The following is a 22,349-nucleotide window of genomic DNA, read 5'->3' on the forward strand; positions in this document are numbered from 1 at the left end:
GCTGCGGCGGCCGCGCGGCCAACGGCGGGCGGGGAGAGGCGGGGCCGAGGGGAGCGCAACCAATGGCGGCGGCGGAGCGGCGACGGGGGGCGGAGCGTCCCGTCGGCATGGGAACGGCGGGCGGGCGGGGCGAGCTGGGCACGGCCCGGGGAAACGGGGGCTGTGAGGGGTGACAGGGCTCACAACAGGGATAGCGGGGACTGTGAGGGGTGACAGGGCTCACAGCGGGGAGAGTGGGGGCTGTGAGGGGTGACAGGGCTCACAACGGGGCCCGACGGGCTCTGAGGAGCTGACGGGGCTCTGAGGGATCTCCAGCGGGTTTGACAGGGTTCCAGGGGCTCTGACAAGGCTCCACTGCTCTGGAAGGGCTCCATGGGGTCTGAGGGGGCTCTGCGTCTGTGACAGGGCTGCAAGCCCCAGCCTGTTCTCCACACAAGGAGGAAAATCCATCTCCTCCTTTTCCTGACTGTAACATTTTGAATTGCTGGTGAAATAGAGGGACTGCAGAATAACTTAAATATAAACAAGCAGTACAGTCCAAGTGGCACAAAAGTCAGTTAGTCCTGCGCTAATGAAGCACATTCCCAAGTTATTTGTAATTTAGTGTAAAGTTTCACAGCGTACTGCTGGGATCCTTCACAGCCTCATCTGCTTCTCTCCTACTCCCAACATCACACTGTCCGTGTGTCAGTTGCTTAAAGGAATTAAATTAAATTATTCCAACAATCTGACCTTGTCCTTTCATAATCTATGTCCTTAAGAGTCAAAGACAATTTTACTCAACAGAAGAGGTCCAGGAATAGTTTCCCCAGTACCTGATGCCCTGAATCACATTTGTCTTGTTCCCCCCAGGTATTCCTGCACACCCAAATCCCATTGGCAGGTCACGGAGCATTGCTCCAGCCCCACTCCTCCCCTCTTTGCCTTTGCTGCAGACCACCAGGACCCTGGGCAAGGCCAGGATCCCCAGCACCCAGCACAGACACAAACCAAGGGCTGTACCTGGGCTGTGCTGTATTTTTGCCAGAGGGAGGATCATTCTGCATTTCTGCATTCCTGCAGGAGCAGGAATGTGGATAGAGCTGATCTGTACCTGGCAGACCTCCCCCACCAAACTGACCGGTGTGTCACAGGGCGGGCACGCACCGGTAATGACAACACAGGGCCATTCCCTCAGCCCCAGGTGTGTGCAATCAGGTGAGTCAGGAAATTGAAGGCCAGCTATTCAGCAAGGTCTCTTTGTGTGACACTGTCGCGGTGTTACTCAGAGCTGCGCTGCACGCACAGGTTCGTGGACTATAATTTAGTACCAGAAAATGTATAGCCCAAGGGGCTGGTGAGAGAGCAGAGTCATGTGTAGGCAGACAAAGCTGCGAAACGAGAAAAGGTTTAGCATGAAATGTTCCAACCAGCTTCCCGCAGAAAATGCTGCAGGAGGAAAACAAAGGGGTCCAGGATCTGAGGCGAAAGCTGAGAGTGGCTTTGAGACGTGGAGAGATCCTGGGTGGAAGAAAACGTGGGGTGAAAACACGGATGCTGGCAGAGAGGTTCACCCCTGGGCGGGCACAAGAGTGCATACAAAAACACAGAGAAAAGACACTTCCTGTGACTGGAAGGGAAATAGGTCCTGGCAGGTGCTGGGATTGTGTGGATCCAGCAAACGTGTGTTTTGGAGCAGGGCAAGTCGAAGAGGAGGGGACAGCACATCTGTCAAGGCAATTACCAGCGCCAGAAAGGGAGCAAGCGGATCAGGGGATTGTGCTGAAGGTTACAGTGTTTATCACCGTGGCAGAATTTCACCGGGATCCCAGGAGCGCTTTGCCTGGCACACGTATCTCCGTACAGGTAGGACAGACCCACAGGGGCCGAGGCAGCGCTCACCTGGGCTGTGCCACACGGACCCCGAGGGATGCGCTGGGTGTTCCAGCCGAGCCGTGCCCCGGGGATCGGCCTCCGAAGCTCCGGGGAAGGCCCCCAGCAGCCTGGGGCTGCTCCCGGCAGGGATCGCCCCGCTCTCCTCCTTCCCGGGCCGGTCCCGCCGCGGAGCCGCGCCGAGCTCCCGTGCCCGGTACCCGGTAGCCCGGACAGGCACGGGTCCCCATCGCCCCCCGGGCGCTCTGCAGGGCTGGAGGGGTTCTCTGAGCGCTGGCCGTGCGGGAGCTGCTCGGTGCCGTTCTCAAGGACAGTCGAAAGGCGAGAGGACTAGCCAGAGGGCGAGATTTTAATTATTATTATTTCCCCCCAGCTACACGAGAGTAAAGTTCTCCGTGCATCAAAGCCGTCAGATAAATCATTGCCAGCTCTCCCTCTGTGAAGGGGTCCGGCTTTGGATGCTCTGACTGACATCCAGTGGCAGCTGAAGTTAGTTATAGGTGGTTCCTGCTTTCAGGGAAACCTCACAGAGCTCCAGCTTTAGAAATGTAGAGCAGTTTCAGGAGGATTCATGTCACTTTGGGTTTTTTAATGGAACTGCAGAGATAATGGTGTGAGCTTCCAGGAAAAAAAACTGTGAGGAAGCCCACATTCACCACTCCTTGGAAAGAAAAGCAAGAATTTTATATCTAGTAACATCTCGTTTCTGTTGTTAAAGAAACACCAAAATGTAAGCCTTGAAAAAGTTTCAGGCTGGATGTTCTCATTCACTTGGTACTGACATGATTCAGAGATGTTTATTTCCTGTAAATATTCCCCTTAGTCTGGAAAGGGGAATTCCCAAAGTGGTATCTCCAAATATTAAACTGCTCTGAGGGAAACTTAATTGGGAATTCATAAACTTCCTAAGAACAGTCATCTTTGACCCTTTGTATGGAAATTATAAACCTCTATTTGCCAGAAACCTGAAATCAGCTGTTAACAGGTTGCAGAGTAATAGCTCAGCAAATGGAGAGCCAAATGTGTGAAACAGGATAAATGGAGTAGCCTGGACTGCTTGACCCAAGGTTTCTCTAGCCATTGCACAGCCCAGCAATGAAGAAGTTGGGCTGTGTTGTTGTTCAGCCATCTGACATGTTTTCTTTCATCAGGAATTTCCAGGGGAAATATGCATATCAGGATTGCTCTGTCTGCAAACAAACAAGTCCTGTGGCTGCTCCTCAGTTCTCAGCACTGGAAAGGCATCAAAAGAGGAAATCATCCTTAGCACAAAGAGCTGGGATGTTGTTTGCTAATTTTGTTTGGTTTTGTCAGTGGCTCCCATCAGGAAACTGGTTCAAACAGCTGCCATGAAATGTCCTGGACATATAGAGAGGTCACAACTTGCCTTTTTTTCTGGAAAAAATAGAGGCCAGCATTTGAAAAGTGCCAGTTTTCCAGAATCTCACTGTGAAGGTATCCTCCCCTGTCCTCTTTGGAATTCCCTAAAGGACCCTGCAAAGATGCAGTGCTGATCATGCCATCTGATTCACCTGAATGCAAAAGTCATCCCTCATGGGCTAGGCTTAAGGAATGGAGGGGCAGGAGGGTCTGTATTTATCCCATTTTATATTTTATTGATGCCTTGTATAGAGCAGGGGCTTTGAATTTTGCTCTGACTCATTTAGAAAAGTAGTTTTGGGAATTGTGAAATAGTTTGGGATAATGTGGCAGAGCAGGTAAGAGCAGCCAATTGATGGTAAAACCATACATTTGACATATTAATTGTGTTCAGCACTGTCTGTGAATTCCATCTGTTATGGTGGGAGAAGATGGAATTCACTGAGGCCTAACAGAAACCCAGCCCCATTCCAAGCTGCCTTAGGAAGCTGCAAGACTCCATGGGCTCTGTGAACAATGCAAAACAGCTTTGCTTGGCTGCTTCTGTAAGTGCAGCAGAACCATGGAAGAATGCACAGAAGTGCCTTAACAGCTTTGTCTCTTTGCAATAGTCTGGAAATGCTACTTTTTACCTAGTACCTTTACTACCAAATTAAGCAAAATAGTGAAACAGATAATGGGATGAGTAATATTAAACAAGTTGGTGTTTAATCTTGTCTGTTCTGTGTAGCTGCTTGGCCTTTTTACTTCTACAACAATGCTCAGGTGTGTTCCATGGCTCCTGGGTGCTGTTCTCACAGCAGCCATGGTCCTCCCTTTCACCTCAATGCAGCTTCGAATAAGATATAAGAAAGGAAAAACTCAGTACATTTTGGGGAGTCACAAACCTGGCTCTGGTCCCAACACCCAGCAAATCCAAGGGCTGTTAAAACTCTTGCAGAGTAAATCAAAACCTACTCCTGACTCCAGTTTCTCTGTTGAGGCTGGTGAGTGGAACATGTGCTTAAACTGCTCCAAAACGTGCCCTTGCCATCCCTCTGTGGATACAGCTGACAACTTCCTTAATTTCAAGCCTCCAGCCATCTAAAATGCTAATTAGAGCACTTAAAAGGATTTGAGTCTTCCTTTGGAGATATGTTAACAAAATCATCAAAGAACTAACTATATTTTTCTTCTAACTTTTCCTTCCCCTCAGGGCACAGATCTCTCTCTGCCAGGTTACAAAAAGCAGTTCTCTGGATTCCAGAAATCAGCTCCCAGTTCCAGTTTTACCCATAAACGTTTCCTTAGCCACCAGCATCTTCAACAGGCTGTTGGCATCAGTAAAGGTAAAGATCTCTGTCAGCTTTTCCCTGGCTAGATTACTGACTGGGAATGTAAGGAGCATGTAATCAGTTTATACACAAAGCAGGGATGATGTTCAGCAGCAGATTTAGGGAGCAGTCAGGGTCGTTGCTGGGGAAGGCCATTAAGCAAATATATATATACACACATGTATGAACTTGAGTATTTGATGAGGTTCCACTGACCTCATTAGAATTGTTTGTGTGAACTCAGTCCAACTGCTGTGGTAAGTACAAAGAACTCATCTGGTTTTCTCTGCTAAACAGAAATTATTCGCATTATCACTTTTAATATTCTGGTTTTTAGACTACTATTTTTAATTAAACTGTGGGGCTGAGCTTTTCTGCCACTGAAGCTACAGCAATTGAGCTGAGCCTTGCAGCTCCCCATTCTATTTAGGTTGATACTGGCATATAAAATCACAGAATCATTTAGGTTGGAAAAGGCCTCTAAGATCAAGTCTAACATTTGAGTGATCACCACCCTATCAACTAAACCATAGTACTAAGTGCCACATCTAGTTTCTTGAACACCCCCAGGGATGCTGACTCTCCCACCTCCCTGGACAGCCTGTTCCAATATTTAATAACCCTTTCCATGAAGAAATGCTTCCTGAAGAAGTCCAACCTGAACCAATATCTGAAAGTGAGGAGCAACATTGCAGTGTAAATACTGTGACATTGCAGAGTCTAAAAGTTGTGAGAGACATGAATAAAAATGGCACCTATAAGAGGATTTATTCTGCTTCACTTTGAATTTCCTTCTTCTATTTCCAGCTTCTGTAGCTAAACTAATTCAGAAGCAACTGCAACTTAAATGAAAGTTTGAAACTTGTGTATGTATAATAGAATGACAATTATTTCCCCCAAGACTCTTATCTTCTTTACTCAGTGTTTTCTTCTTCTCCCTTCAGGCCCAATTAAAATATCAGCAGTGCATTGCAATTTCCTGCCTTGTCCTTGCAGCAGAAACCAATGAAGATGAGGTCTGTGTGTTTCATTTTAAACACACTAAAAGTTGTTCATGTTTCCAGATCTTTCAACAACTTGGACATAATGAAGGAGTGCTAATTTGTTTACCCTAAGTAGTCCTAAAGAGGTGAGAGTAGCATTTTCAGTCCTGTTTCATTGTTGCTCCAAAGAATTGTGACCTTTATGGATGACTTGTTTTTGTTTATGTCATGGATGTGTTTCTGTCCTGTCCCCAAACCTCTCTCCTCTTTTCAGAATCCTTGGCTCACAGTAGAGCTTAGTCTGAGGGGACAGTCAAGGTGCCCATCAGAGGGCTGTAATTCCCATTCCTCCTGGGAGGGCACAGCAGGTGTGACAGAGCAGAGGCTCTTCAGAGGAAGCTTTCAATAGATGAGTTTGCTTGGAGCCAAAACTGGTTTCTGAACCCAGTGAGGAACTGACTCATGTCTGCACCTCAAGATGAGAAAATAAAGTCAGCAGCCAGTGAGAAATTACACAGGATAGCTCTCATGGCAAATAGACTTCTGCAGGCATTTACAAGAATTAGCTAAAAGCATTTCAGATTACATTCCTCCTCTTTTCTTCCTTCTGTTTTGCAAAAGAAGAGGAAAGGCAGGAGCTGCAGTCAGACATACACATCTCTTCAAACAGCCACTGTGGTAGTGAAATGTTCTTCACAGCCTTTCTTAGGTGGTGTTACACTGAGGTTATTGTTCTTTTCCTCTCAGCTACATAGAATAAGCTGTGTCAATGACCACAGGAAACAAGACAACCACAGCAGGCCTTGTAAAACAGGTTGGTAGGAACCCTCCTCAGAGCAAAACCAGTGGTAGCAGGGAAGGTGCATCACTGATGCCACACTGGGGGGCTCCTGGCATCACTCTTGCTGTGGGCTGGGTCAGCAGCAGCTGCCCTGGGCTGAGCAGGGACCACCCTTCATTTAGGATGGGCGGTACCTAGGATGAGATCTCCTGAATGCGCATTCTGCTTAACATAAACTTGTGTAAACTTGTCAGATCCCTTTACAATACAGAGAAGCACACAGAGCAGTGTATAGGACGTTGGTTTCTTTATTTTTTTTTAATTTTTAAAAATTTTTTTACAGGTAATACCATCAGTGCAGACGCTAGCAGTGCAGAGCAGATGTAAACACTCTCCAGCCGAGATCTTGAGAATGGAAAGAATTATACTGGATAAGCTTCAGTGGGATCTTTACACAGAAACACCAATTGATTTCTTAAACATTGTAAGCACTATGTTTTGCAATGTTTTTTCTTTAAAGAAATAACTCCTTATCAAATAAGACTAAAAAACACAGATGCACACACACACACCCACCCACACATCCTTCCCAAGATTCTTGGCAAACTACCTATTCCTACCTATCTTCAAGCCTTTTAAAGAATATTACAGTAATAATATTTTTAAAACTTTTTAAAATTTTCTACTATTTAAAACCTTCTATTTTGCTCAAAAAAATTTACTCTTGTCTTTATAGGAGAACTGAAAGGACATTAAAAAGATTCTCATAATGCACTATATGCCTTCTTTATTTTTTTTAAATACAAGCTGCAAAAATATTTCTAACTATTTCCCTTCTCTTAATACTGTACATACAAAGCTGTCAGAGTTTTGCTACATTTCCCACATAGGTTTTTTCTTTAACCATTTTCCTTTTCATCCCACTAATTATTCATTTATGCAATGAGACTACCCTGGTCTGGCACTTAGTTCACATTGCAGTTACTAAACATTTAATAGAAACAATGAATTGTCTTCAAGAAACGATCATGTACTAGTAAGGCAAAATTCATGTGATATGAACATATCCTGGATCCCTATTTTAAAATTATGTGCAAATATTAAGCCATTTTAGGCTGCTGATTGTGAAAACTGCCTTTCGTAGGTGCTTGTTTCCTTGGTGAGTTCAGAGTTCAGTATTACTGGTTTTACTGGATTTGGAGCTGCTGTCCTGAACTGAATCTCCTGGACAGCAATCTGGATAATGTAGAAACCTCAGAAATTGTTAGGAAACATAGACCTTGTACATTCATTATCACCTCAGAAAAACAGTTCAATGGTTGGCAAGTACGAACACAAAACACAGAAAAAGAAAACGTGGGGGAAGCCTTCAGGTTTCCTGATATGAGATGAAATTCATCTGTACTTCAGGGTGATGACATGAAAACATATAAACTTCACTAACCTCTGCTTTTCTTTTCATATATATATATATGTGTATATATATATGTACACTTTGTCTTCTCTGCAGTTCCATGCCATGGTGATGTCCAGCTGGCCCCATCTCCCACCCAGACTGCCTCAGAGGAATCCTTCCCTCCACGTTGCACTCTTGACCAAGCAGCTGCAGCACTGTATGGCCTGCCACCAACTCGTGCAGTTTAAGGGCTCCACGTTGGTTTTGGTGATCATCACCTTGGAGCTGGAGAGGCAGACTCCTGGTTGGTTTGTTGTTACTGCTGATCTGCTAAAAAAAGCACAGGTAGGAAGCAAAATGGCCTTTGGTCACAAATCCTGAAGGCAGGACATGATAAAGAATAAAGCCATGTGTATTTACAGTCAGTATTGCACTTCAGCAGCTCCTGAGACTTGTGTTCTTGTCCTGCCTTTGCTGCAACCTTGCTGGTGCTAACAAAAAGGAACAAAAGTGCAGTTCAGGGATGGGACTGGGGAGAGGGACATCCCTTTGGCAGGGTAGGGAGGGTTCCAAATTCTTGGCCACAGATAGTTGCCTGCATCCTGAGCCAGGAGAAATTCTCTCATGATGGGAGAGTCTGAGAGCACCTAGAAATCTGCCCAGTTTCCTCAGCCTCCCTCTGAACACTGAGAAAACTTTTTAGTATAGTCACATAGCTCTAAAAATAGAACCAGTTTGACTTGTAATGATTCAAGACAAGCTGTATTTCTTTTTTTTTTTTTAAGCTTTTCCCCAGTTTCATAAAACACATGCCTTTTAAGAAAGCACACTTAGAAGGGTAAAGACCCAGGCTGTCAGCTTGCCATCCACCCATTTTGAGGTCTTGAATTTGTCTGAAATAACCTGGCCTCCTGCTGTCCCTCCTGCCTGCTGTTTCCTGCAAAGAGGAAGCAATTGCCCACATTCAGTGTAGTAGAAGGAGGTAATCATATTTATAGGAGTAGTTATCAGGAGCTCCTGGATAAGTGTTTGCCCTCAGGATCAGCAGCATATTGCTGAGGCATGCAGCCTGTCCCTGCCCTCCCCCTGATTACAAAGTGACAGGAGCAGTGGCCAGACAGAAGTCACATATCCAGAACTTAAAATAAATCTGCATCTTTCTTAACAGGTGAGCAGCACTGAATTCATGCACTGCCAAGAGCTTGTGGATCTGGAGTTAATGTGCTTGCAGGCACCCAATGCTGTTAATATTTTCTATCCCATCAGCCAAGCTGTGCAGGGCCATCCCAAGGCAAGGCTACCCTGCCAGCCCCTTCTGAATGGCAGAGTTCCCAACAAGGGAGGCTGAGGGTTGCTGTAGCCAGCCTGTTTCAGCCCCTTAATACAGCCCAAATTCCTGATCAAACCCCTGAGACTGAAGAATGCTGAGATGGATTCACTCCTGCACAGTGAGGGTGGGGAGGTGAGTGCTGGGAGGATGAACACAGGAGGATCCTGCCCTCAGCTGAGCTGCTCCTGTCCTCCCTTACAGCCACCCAAAAAGGATTTATGGAGAATTACTGCCTTGGAAGCAGCACCTGCAGAACCAGCAGGTCCCAGCAAACAGAACAGCCAGAACAACAGGGCAAAAGTGTCACTGTGCTTCTCAGAGGACAAAGACACTTGGTATTTTCAGTCAGTTTTTTATGTCCTCCCTAAGCAGTATGTGCTACCCCTCACGTTTAAGATTATGTAAAGACAGAAAGCTGGGGAGAGGAGGGACTTGGTCACAGTCCTGCAGCCCAGGGTTCCAGTTGGCAGGCAGCTACAAACTTCATGGAGAACCAAATGCCTCAGAGTTTATTTTTAAAATAGCCATGATGAAGTTTGACAGATCGAGCCTTTCATCCAGCTCATGCCATTGTTCTCTCATTAGAGCTGATCTGGCTCAGCCCATGGGAGCTGAACAGGAGCTGCTGCTGTCGAGGAATGGGCAGCCCCCACTGCTGCCTTTGCAAGAGATCTCAGATGGAACCAAGGCTTTCATTCAGCAGTGAGAAGCTTGAATCAAACCTCCAGTTTTCCTTAAGGCCTTACCTTGTAATCCAGGGGTCTGGGATCTGTGCTTTTTCCTGGTTAAGCCATTACAGACTCTGTCACAGTTCCTATGAAATGTGGGAAATCACTTCTTGTCTACAATCACCATTGCCTTGAGCTCTCACCAACCAGCACATGCTGGTCGGGGTTTTAAAATTTATTCTGTCTTACCGGATTAGACAAAATAAAATGCCTTTAATAATTCCCCTCCACCACTACAACCACATTATTTCTTACAAATTGCTTCATCTTCATACCAAAGTAGTTTCACAAAGGTCAGAATAAACCACTCTTGCACTTTTAAAAACCAGCTTCACAAATCCTTTTAAAATTAGTGGAGGTTTTGTTTTAAACAATAGGCATTTTTAGGTGATTGTTACCCTAGTTTGAGGGTATATTCCAGCCAGTATGGGATGGGTAACAGCACCACACCTGCCATCCTGTCACAGAACAGGAGGGGGGTTCATATGGACTGGCACGGGCTAAATATTGAGCAGGTGTCTCATGTAATGACAGGATAAATAACTGTGAGACAGAGATGGGACAGGAGCAAGGAGACAAAGCTGTGCAACTGCACAACTCGTCAGTGCAAGAACATTTCTGGCCTTCTCCCCTTCTTTGTTGTCTTATTCTGTAGAAGAGGAATTCCTGCACTAACCATGCAGGACTGATGTGCTGAGCAGCTGTTCATGCTTTCTCAAATGTTAAATTTGGCAGAGTGAGCTCTGTGTGTGCAGGGAGAAAGCCATGCAGCTCTTGAAACCACAAAGGAGGCCCTTAAGTGTTCCAGTAACATCTAGTAATGGAGACTTAGTGCAAATAACCTGTGTGAACAGACAAGAGTTGAACCAGCAGTGAAAGCCACAGAATTCCCTTGAGCCAGGTCAAAGCTACCTCAGGCTGTGGATGCTGTGGTGACAGAGGGCCCTGCCCAGGCCTGGGATGCTGCAGGAGCAGGACTTGGGGCTGGTTTAGGCCTCATGAGGTTTGTGAGGTCCCCACATACTCAGGGGTCAGGCAGCAGCATGCTTGGAACATGGTATTTACTCATGCTACCACAGGGAGGGTTCTCATTTAATGCTAGGGCTCTTCCCTCCCCCTGAGCAGTGCCTTCCTTTTCTCTCACAAGCTGTGAGTTGACTGCCTGGCTTTTGGGAGGAGGGGAGTTGTCTTTTATAGTTTCCACTAAATAAAACATCAGCTTGGTCTGCCTGTTCTCTGTGGCCCTGGAACAGCCCAGCTGAAAGGTGATGCCCACACCAACCCCTGCAGGAAACTGGGCTGTGTGATGGGCTCTGCTTCCCTCCCATCCCTTTGCCCTGTCTCAAGCAATGCCCCCAGCTGTGTGTACCCGTGGAAATGTCAGCAGCAGAGCTCTGCACACAGTGATTAACATGCTGTAACTCCAAACCACAACAACCCCAACCTCGTGGTTCTCCTCACAGCTGTGAGCCTATGGACACAGTTCTTGCCTGCGGCTGGATGAGGTGTTAAAACCCATGAACAAACTTGTTTTCAAAGTCTCTGCACATCTCTATGATCAACATGCAAAAGTAGACATTAACAGGGGTTAATTCCAAAAGATAAAGGCAGTGCTGGAGGCCCCTCAGGGCTCTGTGTTCCCAGTCAGGGTGCAAGATGTCACACTGGGATGGGAACAGCTCACCTGGAGGCTGTCTGTGCTCCCAGGACACATTGCTGCTTCTCTGGCAGCACAGCTCCCTCCACACACCTACTCCAGCACTGCAGTTACCACGAGGGAACAAACACTTCTGTCTTGGCTTCCACAGGCTAGAAATGTCACTTACCTCTTGATTCTGCCATTGCTCAGAATGGAGCTTCCTACCCCAAAGGATGAGCTGCCAGGCACAGGAAGGAGCTGATCTTGCACAGGACCATTCTTGTTACACAGGGAGATTTTTGGATAGTGAGAATAATAGCACCAATTCTCTTTTTTCTAGCAGTACAGGGTCAGAAGCTTTAACACCTTTTCCCTCCCTACCTGGACAAGAAATGAGTGACAAGATGAACACTCCCCACACACAGCAGTGTCAGGAACAATTATTTTGCCCAGTGAGTTTCAGAGAGGATGACATCTCACCCCTGTGCCTACCTGTCTGGACTGTGTGTACAACATGAGTTTACTCCAACTGCAGCTCAACTCACCACTGCAGATCCCATTTGCTCCACATCAGTTACTGGTGAAAATGTGCCAGATTCAGTGAGGGCTGGCACAGGTCTGATGTGGTTATGGCCAGCTCTGTGAGGATTGTTGTTTTGGGGATTATTCACTCTCAGAAGAACTACAGAGAATGCTTGTAGAGTATTTTCAAAGAGCTCTGACCTGGTAAGGTCCCTTCCCTTGGGGGATCTTGGCCCAGGTGAGGCTCTCAAACCCAGACTCCTCTTGTTGTTGCCTCAATTCAGACCAGATTTCCAGATGCCTGAAGCTATCACCACCTTGTAAACAAAGCTGCAATTACACCTGAAATCCCCTATGGTAAACATGCACAGAACTCTTTTCTGTGGCTGTTTTAAACCACCTACAGAAACAGCAAAGCATTTCAGATCCTCTCACCCACCACAATGCCCCCATTCATAACCCCAGCTAAAGGAACAATGTCACAGCTCATGGAGTCACCCAGGAACCACTGCAGGTGAGGAGGGAGCTGCCCCATTTCAACACAGCACTCACTGGGGGTTTCTGACAAGAAACCTGACTCAGGGGCACTAATTGTGGAGGGTGTGTGAAGACCTAGGAGAAATGCTGCACAAATAAATAAACTCCTGTGGTCAGAGAACTGACCAAGAGACAAGAAAAACTGCAATGGGAAGAGTAATGCAATAGTTATACCTCATTTGTGGCATTACAGCAATACAGTTATTGTTTTTTTTTCTCCTGCTAATTGACTTTGTTGTGTTAAATTGAATTTGAGCAGTACTTACAGTTCAATTCTTTAGGAAGGCAGAAAAGTGCACAGAGATGGAGAGATGCATTAACTTCTGGCAGGTCTCAGAGCCCCCTCCCATTCCTCCTCAGCAAGACATGCAACTGGAATCCCCCTGGTGACCTAACTATGGTCATGACAAACAGAACTTAATCAAATCTGAGCAATTTGGAAAAAGAACAAAAAGCTTCTATTCCCAATTCACTTATCCTGCTGGGAATCTAACTTGACAAAGGCTCCAAGCTGGATGAAAGCTTTGCCAAAGGAATTAGAGTGGCTGCCTCAAAAGAGAACACAAGCAAGTTTAGAACAGTCCCCAAAGCAGCAGCAAAGCTGTACCATGGCTCAGCTGATGGTCACACACAGCTTCAGCTGTCCCACAGTTCATGCAGGGAAGACAGACATGAAGACAGACAGAGCCCTCCTAAGCAGCCTTCCAGCTCTGAATTCATGGCCCCAGACACAGCTGTGTCACACCTGGGGCTCCCCACCTGGTCCCACTTCCCCTGGCACCAGTGGTGCCTCATCCCTGCCCACTGTGGCAGCAGGGACAGGCAGGGGTGACGAGCATGGGGTGAAAATGTTTGTCATGGGGTTTCATCCCTACTGCCTGCAAGTGGCAGCATCCTCCACAGCTTCTCCTCGTGTCCAGTTCAGTCCTTTTCAGGCCACATACCTGTTACAGCTGCAATTGCCCAGCTCTGAGTCAGGCTAAGGGCATCCAGAGGGTTTAGAGACTGTCACCTGTCCCACACCCTCTACACTTGTCCCAGAGCCTCTACAGCAGCCTCTCTGTCTCTCGGGGGGCTACAGGGACACAAAGTCCTCTGTGTGAGCCTTGGGGCTCCTGTCACACACACCCACACTCTGATTCTCAGCCTTTGTCCCACTGTGGTCACACCACCAGCATGAGGTAGGGGCACAGGGTGAGGGTGAGATTTCTTCAAAGCTCCTGCCAAAGATTGGCTTTTGGCCACTCCTCCCTGCCAGCCTGCGGCAGCGGGGAAAAGGGAGGGAGACTGGGGACAGCAGCTGCCAAGACACAGGGGTGCACAGGGGACATCACACTTTAATCAGAGGGCAACGGAGTTAATGAGGGGAAACTGGGATCACAGAGGGACACAGGACATTGTTCTGGTTATACTTGGTGCACAAACCATGGTTTTAACAGATGTTTGTTAAACAAGTCAGTTTTGTTTTTATTAAACCCAGCTTTGGTACAGGTCATTCCTGAGATTCATTTACAAGGTTGTTTAAAACAAAGATAAACTGGGGCCTCTCCCTGTTCCTGTGTGAAGTTACTGGGGCACAGACATCACACTTTGTTTTTCCCCTTTCCTTTTCTTAAAGAAAAGTGTTTGTGTAAGGGGAAGTCAGTCTGTTACAAACACAGAACTTACACCAGGAACACTGAGTCTCCAGCTTTAAACCATTTCTTCTCCATTAATAAATAACATTTAGTTGTGCTTTAACATGGCTCCCTTAGCACCCATCACATCCCAGCAGGATGAGCAGAGCCCAGACTGGCCAGGCAGGGTCACCTGGCCCAAAGCAGCAGAGGGGAGGTGGGCAGGGAGCTCTGGGGAAGGGGTTATGGTGTAAGGCACCAAGTGCAGCCCTCAGAAAACCAAAGAGATGAAGGTTGGGGCATTTTGGTTATAAAACCTGTAAGTATACAGAAGCAAGCTGCACAGAAGAGCTATTGTTATGAAAAGTGAGAATCCAGCTGAAAGATTAGGGATGTCAGGTTAGGGACATCGGGTTCCCCAGTTACACCCCAAAACCAGAGTGAGGAGAGGACCTGCAGGACCCTGTTACTGCAGCAGCTCGAGCAGCAAAGCTGGAAGCTCCTCACACTACCCCAGCTCTGTCCCTCACCTCTCTGGAGTCAGTCAGTGTTAACTCCCTCGGGCTGAGCCCCAAAAGAAGCATTCTGGGTTTAGTGCCAGCCGTGCAGCAGCGTGAATTAGCAGTTTACCTTTTGAAAGTATCTTGGATTTCAACTTTACCAAGAAACCTGATTAAGCAAACTTTTCCCCATCAAAAGACACGGTGAATTTTAGTCCTTGCTACATATTCTCTTCTGTGCAACATATTGCAAGCTTAAAGGTGTAAGCACCAATTAATTTCTTCTGCATGAGATGTTTTGGCCTTAATAAATCTTCTAATTAACATATCTTCCTGTTGTTATGGAGTACGCACTGGGAAGACTAAAGAAGCTATAGAAAGAACAAAAGAAAATCAGTGTTTAAGTTTCAGTTATTTACATTAAGTAAAGACAGCATGAAAGGTCAAAGCACCAATCTATTGTACAGACATTTGAGTTTAACCCATTGCAACTTGGAGAAGCTCTCACAGCTGCCAACGTCTGTTTGGAACTGGTAATAAAAGGATTGATTTAAAATTTTAATGAAAAGACCTGGTGATGGAACAGGAGAAAGGACTGCTGGTGGAGCAGGAGAAATCCCAGGTGATGGAGACCCCCAAGAGCAACCAACCACCCACACAGATGGAGCAGTGGCTTTGCAGGGTCCCTCACAGCTGCAGAGTTCTCCAGAGGGAACAGCCAAGGACAAGGCTGGGTTTGTGGGGCTGTCTCCTGAAGGAAAGTGCCATCATGCCACATCCCATGGCCTTGGCCACCAGGCTTGGGCTTGGGAACTGCAAAGCATGGGCAGCACCTACCTCTCTGCTGAGCTGCTTCTGTAATAAACCTGTGCACTTCTCCTCCTCCTCAAAGCATCTCTAGGAGCTTTGCACAAGTATTAATGAATGCTCTTAACACTGCTCCTCTGGAAAGACTCTTGCCAATGCACATCATCTGAATCACCACATGGCCCACCTTTAAAAGCACCAGCTGCTCCACCACCTTTGGTTCCCTGAATTCTGAATGCATGTGCTCCGATCTGGTCTCCCAGATTTGGCTTTAAAATGTATTGGGATGGAAAAGGATGTAAACACTTCATACAAACCACTTGATATCAATTGGTAATTCCTTACTGAAGTTTTTGCTTAAAACGTTTCCAGATACATATTCCTAAAAAGCTTGGAGAGGCAGCCAGGAACACCAGCCTGGGTTTGTTCTTCAAGCTGGGGCTGCAGAGAAACCTCCCACCATCAGCACAGCTACAGCAAACACTGTGCATCAGCCAAACCCCACACTGGCAGTGTCTGCAGTGCAGCACTGATCTCAGCACAACACCAAATAAACCCCAGAAGGGCCCAAAGTTGAATGAATATAAGCTGGTATGTAGCAATGGCCCAGAACAGACACTGAGAACAAACCTTTGGGAAAAGCTTGAACATCTTTCTGAAAGCAGAGCACCAAACTGAAGCTGTGCTCTTTTGCTGGCCTTGACCTAAGGGTATAATGTCCCTCTCCAGACAAGGAACAGCTCTGGATGCACCCCAGGAAACCTCTCCACCTCTGCTCCCTCTTTACCCCTCCTTTTCATCACCTCTTTGGGCACCATGAAATCAGCAAAGCTGCTGGGACATCCCTGCTCAGCCACCAGATCTCACAAAGGAGATGGACCAACAATCCTCAGAGCTCCTTCTGCCCAAACACTGATAGCTTTTGGACTAATGCCTAAGAATTCCTCCCCAGATTACATAGGAAGTACATTTCCACATACTCTATGATTAGCTAGTTGTTAATTAATTAGCTAATTATATTCTTGAATGTCCCAAATAGTCACAAAGGCAGCCTGTGACTGGTGAGCTTGCAATCGTAACACATTATTGTTGTGACAGATAATACAGAAAATAACTACATTGCACAGAAAATGCACCACTAAATAAATGACACCACAAAAACTCAAAATACATGTGAGATTTAATAAAAGAAAAAAAAGTACAAAGTGAGTGGAAATAAAAGAAAGGAAAAAAACCAAACCAAACCATGAACCCCAACACGCTGGGAATGCCAAAGCAAAGGGATGCAGAGGGTTCCAGAGGGCTCTGTCCCCCTGCAGGTCCCCAAGGTGCCTCCATGGCTCCAAACATCCCCTCCACACCCCTGGGACAAACACCTCAGCCAGGCATGACCCCCCAGAGACCCACAAAACACAGTTTAATTTAGAAAGCAGACAACATACAGGACGATAAACATTTAAATGATTAAAAAAATTGATAACTTTTCCCATTAATACCAATCTTTTACAGATAAATATATAAAACAGCTGAAAGACATGTAGCTGGATGGTTTCAATGATTTCTGAGGGGTATTTCTTTCACTTTTTCTAGCCTACAAGATTTTAAGTCTTCAGACTGGGTGAGATCAGCATCACAACATATTTGTAATTTGTTAAATAAAAACAAGACACAGAACTACCCTACCACAATACTTAAATCTTGTCTCAGCCAAAAGAAAATAACAAATACTCAAGGGAAAAAAATATGACTGAGTCCCCCTGGGGAGATTATGATGTTGAACAAGCAACTACTAGGACAAGGGATATCTGTCACAACATAAAGTCAAAGTAATATAATAATAATCATAATGAAAATATTGTTACATACATTCTGAATGTCTTCTTCAGAAAATGCTGTAAATTTCTCCACAATGCCCATGGATTTGAAGATTTTTACTCTTTGTTATAGTAATATTTTTAAACTATCTGTTATTCTAGGAAAAAATAATTGATCTCTGACGAGCCAGGGCAGAGAGAAATCGTTTGCATAGATGTTGCTGGCTGCAGCACGAGATCAGGAGAGAACTGGGAACACTGGTGAGGCAGCTGGGTGCACACCAGCACCACCAGTTACTGCTGCATCCCAGCACTGGCCTTGGGAGGCAAACAATGAACCAAAATCACGGCCTGCTCAGGCAATTAGTGCACCACAGTTTCTCCCATTAGCAAAAGATTAATAAAAAAATAATCTGCTACATGATTGGTCTGTAGTCAGAGGTGAGGTGGAATTGTCTTCTTGCACATAACAGAAGGTTGGGTTCCTTGTGTTTGAGAAAATCACACTACCCCTCCTAACATTTGATAGTTACTCTTTAAAATACATCTAACCTGGAGGCACAGCCTTAAAAATTAAATGTCCAGCTTTCAGCAGACTCCCAACAAGTGCAGAATTTTTATTCTTTCAACAAAAGCCTGCTCTAAAAGGTACCAGTGAGATCTTGGTGAGGTTCTTTTCTACAAGCATGAAGCAGCACTGTCAGTATATCCACAGAAAAGGCCAATGTCCATTGGAAAACAGTTTAATACCTGAGCATGTATTTAGAAAGGGGGTGAAAATAAGCTGCTTTAATGGAATATGACAGCTAAAGAACCTCAGAATCCAGCAAAATGCTGCCCTGTGACAGCTCAGACCCAGGCCCTGCATCTCCTTCTGCACAGCACATCAGGAATTTGCTGCCAGCTTAAAGACAAGTCTTTAACAAAAAACATATCAGAAAAATCCTGTAACATTAATAACTAAATAAAAACACACACACTCACAACTAACACTTAGCCAGCCAGTGTTTTATAAACTCTAAAGACACTATTTGAGGGTTAATATATTTCCTTTCATCTAGCCTAGGTTTTGATGGATGGATGGATGGATGGATGGAATTGGGTCCAACTATTTTTCCATGACAACACAGCTAGGAACTCTCTGTTCAGTTACTGCCCTGCCTATTCACAAAATGGTTTGAGTGGAAAAAATTAATATTGATCCTAACTATTCCTCTAAGCTCAGCTGCCCAGGAAAACAAGGCTGTGATTTCTAGGCATGAGGAGTTGTCACAAGAAGCACCTTCTAAGAGGGACAGAGCCTGTCAGCATAAACACAGTGCACAGCTCAAGAGCAGGGGATTCTCCTTATTAGGCACATTTTAGGTTTAAGGTTAAAGAGTAAAAAGAAGTTGGCTTAAATAGTTTCCACAACAGTAAATACATTGGTAAGTGTCAACTGAAATGTTACACAAATCCTGTAGTTCCACTTTGTACAACAAACTCTTATGAAAAACCTCTCTATAAATGTTCTACTTTAGCAGTAAAGAAAATTCAAAACATTGTCCCATTAATTTTATTAACCTCTCTCTCTCCTTATATATATATATATATATTATAAATGATGTAGATAGTGTTTAGAGTAATTCAGGAATTAATACAGAATTACTGGAATGAGGGTTACTCTGACTAAGATTCCTGCAGAAAGCCTAAATGTTGTGTTTTTCCACCCATTCTAAAAAATACTTGAGAATTTTGTTAGAAAAACAAACATTTCAGCATTCTTCAGACCACTCCTCTCACTGTGCATCTACAAGGGAGGTCAATGAGCCTCCAGCAGTCACCTTGGCCAATTAAAAAAAAATGCAGAAAGCAATTATTGAATTATTTAGCTGGTGGTAAGACGAGTTCAGTCATGGTCACTTCATACACAGCTGCTCCATCACTGGGTTTAGAACAAAACATCTTACTTGAGGGATTAGTTGGCTTTGTTTAACAAAATGCACATGTAAGGTTACTTCCTGCAAACCTCCTGATAATTCTGAAAAGAAAACAGCAGGCTGGAACACTGCAACCACCGGAGATGCTCATTGTCACTTTGGTCCACTCACACAATGTTATGAGAAGGGTCACTCAGGGTGGGAAACTCAAGCAACTTAACACATTGAAAGCACCAAGTCCACTCTTGGCCTGCAAGTCTGTGTGTGATTAACTGAAAGAAACAAAACATAAAAAAAAACATGAATTAAAGTTATGAAAATCAAACAAAAGTGAGGTGTAGCCAAGTATGTTAAAACAAAAAAAAGGAGGAGGAGGACAAACACTGCTGGGGCAGCTGAAGGCTTCAGGTGAGAGCAGCCTGGCACAACCTGCCCAGCACCACAAACATTTCTCTTTCCCCCAACTTCTGCAATTTTTCCATCACAATTTTTTACTTATTAAAGCAACTACAGGAGATGATCAAGAGTTCAACAAGCTCTCCTCATTATTTCACTTCAGCAGAAATCCCAAAACCCCACATTTTGAGCTATCTCACAGATTTGAAACAAAAACAAACAAAAAAACCCCAATCCAAAACCATCCTGGTGATGGTGGAGCTGTGCTCCAGAGCTGGAGCCCCTGCCCCAGCACCATGTGGGGTCCCCCAGTGCAGAGCCCAGGCTGTGGGTGCCCCTGGGACCTCTGCATGGCACTGAGCTCCCTCCCAGCCCTGCTCCTGACCACAGCTCGTTCCTATTGCTATCCCACAGAGGAACAGCCCAGACTCACAGCTGGAGGTGGGCTACACCCAGCCAAGTGCAGGAAAACCTTTTCTGCTGCAGCCAGAAGGAGCAGAGGGGAAGCTGCAGCATTTCTTGGCCCATGTTCACAGTCCTTGCCTGCCCCTGGCATCATTTGCACAAGTTACCACTGTGCTCACCTTCCCAAAGCAGTCCTGGGTCCAGGAAAGCCCTAGGATTCAGCTCCTAATTCAGATTAAACCCTATTTTCAGCAAAGAATTTTACAAACCATTTAGACTGTGTGTGTGAGGTGGGCCACACTCAGAGCATGTTGAGCAGCCTGCAGAAGAGAGCACTTTTCACATTTACATTCCAAGCAAACACTCAAGTAATCTACCCTGTTATCTGCCACAGGAAGAAACAAATTGCTGGGATGTCAGTACACAGAATGAGCTCCTCTGGTGCTGCAGCTCCCAGCAGGGGAATGACAGACCACAAGATCTCATCAGCAGTGAGGAGCTGAATGCTGTGCTGTCAAGCACAAACTTGGGTATTGCTGCTCTTCATGGTCTTGTTTTCTTGCCATCATTAATAGGCTCAGAGAGCTTTGCCACCAGCCTGCTCTGGGTTTGATAGAATGCTGCTGTGACTCTCGAGCTCCTTCATGCAAGGGGAAGTAACAAAAAATGCTGCAGTAGCAGAATTACCAGTTTGCATGACAGTGCTCCATTTTGGTCCCTAGCCAGGGTTCCTTAGAGACTGGCTTGAATTGGAAGCAGGATAACCTCCCCAACTCTCTTCTTTTTAAACCTGTTTGTCCCATTCCTGGCCTATCAGTACACAATCAGGTGGCTGGAACAACAATATTTACATACCCTGTTCCTGCTGGCTTCAGCAATGTCAATTAATGCGCAGTAAGCTAAGATAAGAACTCTGCCTTTAGGGGAAAAGAATTTTCTTGTAATCAGAACTGTGCCCTGGAGCCCCATTCCACAACCTGAGTTAGCTCTCACAGAGGCAAGAGTGAACCCCATGGGCCCATCAGCCTTTAGAGAATGGCCCCAAATTGCAAATCCCTCCCACCTGCAGCTGCTCAGGTTTCTCTGGGCAGTGCCTGGGCACAGGAGGGGCTCATCTCTCCTCTGCTTTAAGCAAAACATCAGAAGGATGGGAATTAAGATTCCAAAGTCCCCTTTTCTCTGTATGATGTTTAAACAACTGACCAAACATGAAAGCATGTGAGCAGACTCCCAGCTTTCCAGTGGCAGAGGAGCAAGACTCCAGCTCAGACACTTACTTTTTCTTGTCTTTGTCCTTCTTCAGTGGCTGCTGTGAGGTAGCCTGCAAGGATTGGGACTGCAAGGTTTCCACTGCCACTTTCCGTCTGTTGAAGGCGTTCATCTCGTCCTCCAGCTCCCTCCTCTTCTCCTCCACCTTCCTCTTCTCTTCCTGGTGTATCCTTTTTAAGTGCTCAAACTTCTCATGCAGCTGGCAGGAGACAGACCCTCTGAGCATGGCATTCATCCGGTATTGGCTGTGTTCCCTGCCCCAGGGGCCCTGCCACACCTCCCACACCAATCCCACCACAGGGACCAACCTGCTGGCAGAACACAGCACCCACGGCCACCAGAAGCAGGGAAGACACAATAAATTCAGCTCTGCCTGACACCACACAGAAAACCAGAGGCAGCATGGGCCCTGGAGATGAGCACAGGAGATTTTGGCACTGCACAGGGGCTGGGGACATTGCAGGATCTTTTGTTCCTCACTAGTTCTGAGCATGGCCCATTAAATTCCAGTCACAGCTGCTTCCTGAGGCCTCACACTGGGGACTCCACTGGACTCACTCTGGCTGGAGACCCCAGCCTATCTGCCCCCTCTACTCTGCTGTCCAGTGAGCCACAAGAGGGAAATCTCTGTGACAGGGATGCTCACCTAAACATCCTGCCACTGGCTGTCACTCTCCAGGCAGAGCTGCATTTCCACGTGGCACAGGACAAGTTTCTGAGGCACCTACACCAGTGATGTGTTTGTGCTTTGGCTGGTGAGCTTTGCTGGAATGTGCTTTCCAGAATTCATGCATTGCCCAGACCCAGATTCCCTGCTGGCTGCAGTTTGGGTTCCTTGCAAATTTCTGGCACACCCACCTCTCTCTCCTTCTCCTTCAGCTCTGCCTCTGTCTCCTTGACTTTGTTAACAAACATTTGTCTCATTTCTTCCTCTTTCCTCTGGAGCTCACCCAAGAACTCTTTCCTTTTGGTCTCGTATGTTTCTTGGAGGCTGGGGAAGAAAGCAAATGAAATCCAGACTCTCTGGATGCTGATGAGTTAGTGATGGGGAAATGCATGCTTGTCTGTGCTGTTGGAAAAACAGGCAGGGAAGGGAACATCCAAATCAGCTGCAAAGCTCAAAGCCAGCGCTGGCATTTCCC

General features: G+C 46.0%; 1 protein-coding gene and 1 long non-coding RNA gene across 9 annotated transcripts in view; one reads left to right on the forward strand and one right to left on the reverse strand.

Annotated features, from left to right (window-relative positions):
• Window positions 1–1,630: 1,630 nt before the first annotated feature.
• On the forward strand, window positions 1,631–10,251 carry LOC135453743 (uncharacterized). Of its 3 annotated transcripts, XR_010441940.1 has the most exons (7): window positions 1,631–1,845; window positions 3,187–3,327; window positions 4,448–4,580; window positions 5,510–5,694; window positions 6,673–6,813; window positions 7,840–8,070; window positions 8,894–10,251. It is a non-coding gene; the product is annotated as an uncharacterized LOC135453743 (long non-coding RNA). The 3 variants fall into 3 exon arrangements; XR_010441939.1 differs by lacking the exons at window positions 7,840–8,070; window positions 8,894–10,251 and having other exon boundaries at window positions 6,673–7,204; XR_010441941.1 differs by lacking the exons at window positions 3,187–3,327; window positions 7,840–8,070; window positions 8,894–10,251 and having other exon boundaries at window positions 6,673–7,204.
• Window positions 6,622–22,349, reverse strand: part of SEPTIN8 (septin 8) — a 42,104-nt gene continuing 26,376 nt past the window's right edge. For 2 of the 6 annotated variants that reach the window (XM_064725067.1, XM_064725065.1), the window contains exons 8-10: window positions 22,066–22,198; window positions 21,216–21,406; window positions 6,622–8,055 (exon numbers count right to left, since the gene is read on the reverse strand). In XM_064725067.1, the coding sequence (XP_064581137.1) occupies window positions 7,890–8,055; window positions 21,216–21,406; window positions 22,066–22,198 (490 nt within the window). In that variant the 3' untranslated portion in view covers window positions 6,622–7,889. Of the gene's footprint in view, window positions 8,056–10,255; window positions 14,969–16,566; window positions 19,410–21,215; window positions 21,407–22,065; window positions 22,199–22,349 lie in introns of those variants that run through there. The other 4 variants (XM_064725069.1, XM_064725068.1, XM_064725066.1 and 1 more) reach the window with 3 other exon arrangements.

Source organism: Zonotrichia leucophrys, chromosome 13 (genome assembly GCF_028769735.1).
Source record: "Zonotrichia leucophrys gambelii isolate GWCS_2022_RI chromosome 13, RI_Zleu_2.0, whole genome shotgun sequence".
NCBI classification, from domain to species: Eukaryota; Metazoa; Chordata; class Aves; order Passeriformes; family Passerellidae; genus Zonotrichia; species Zonotrichia leucophrys.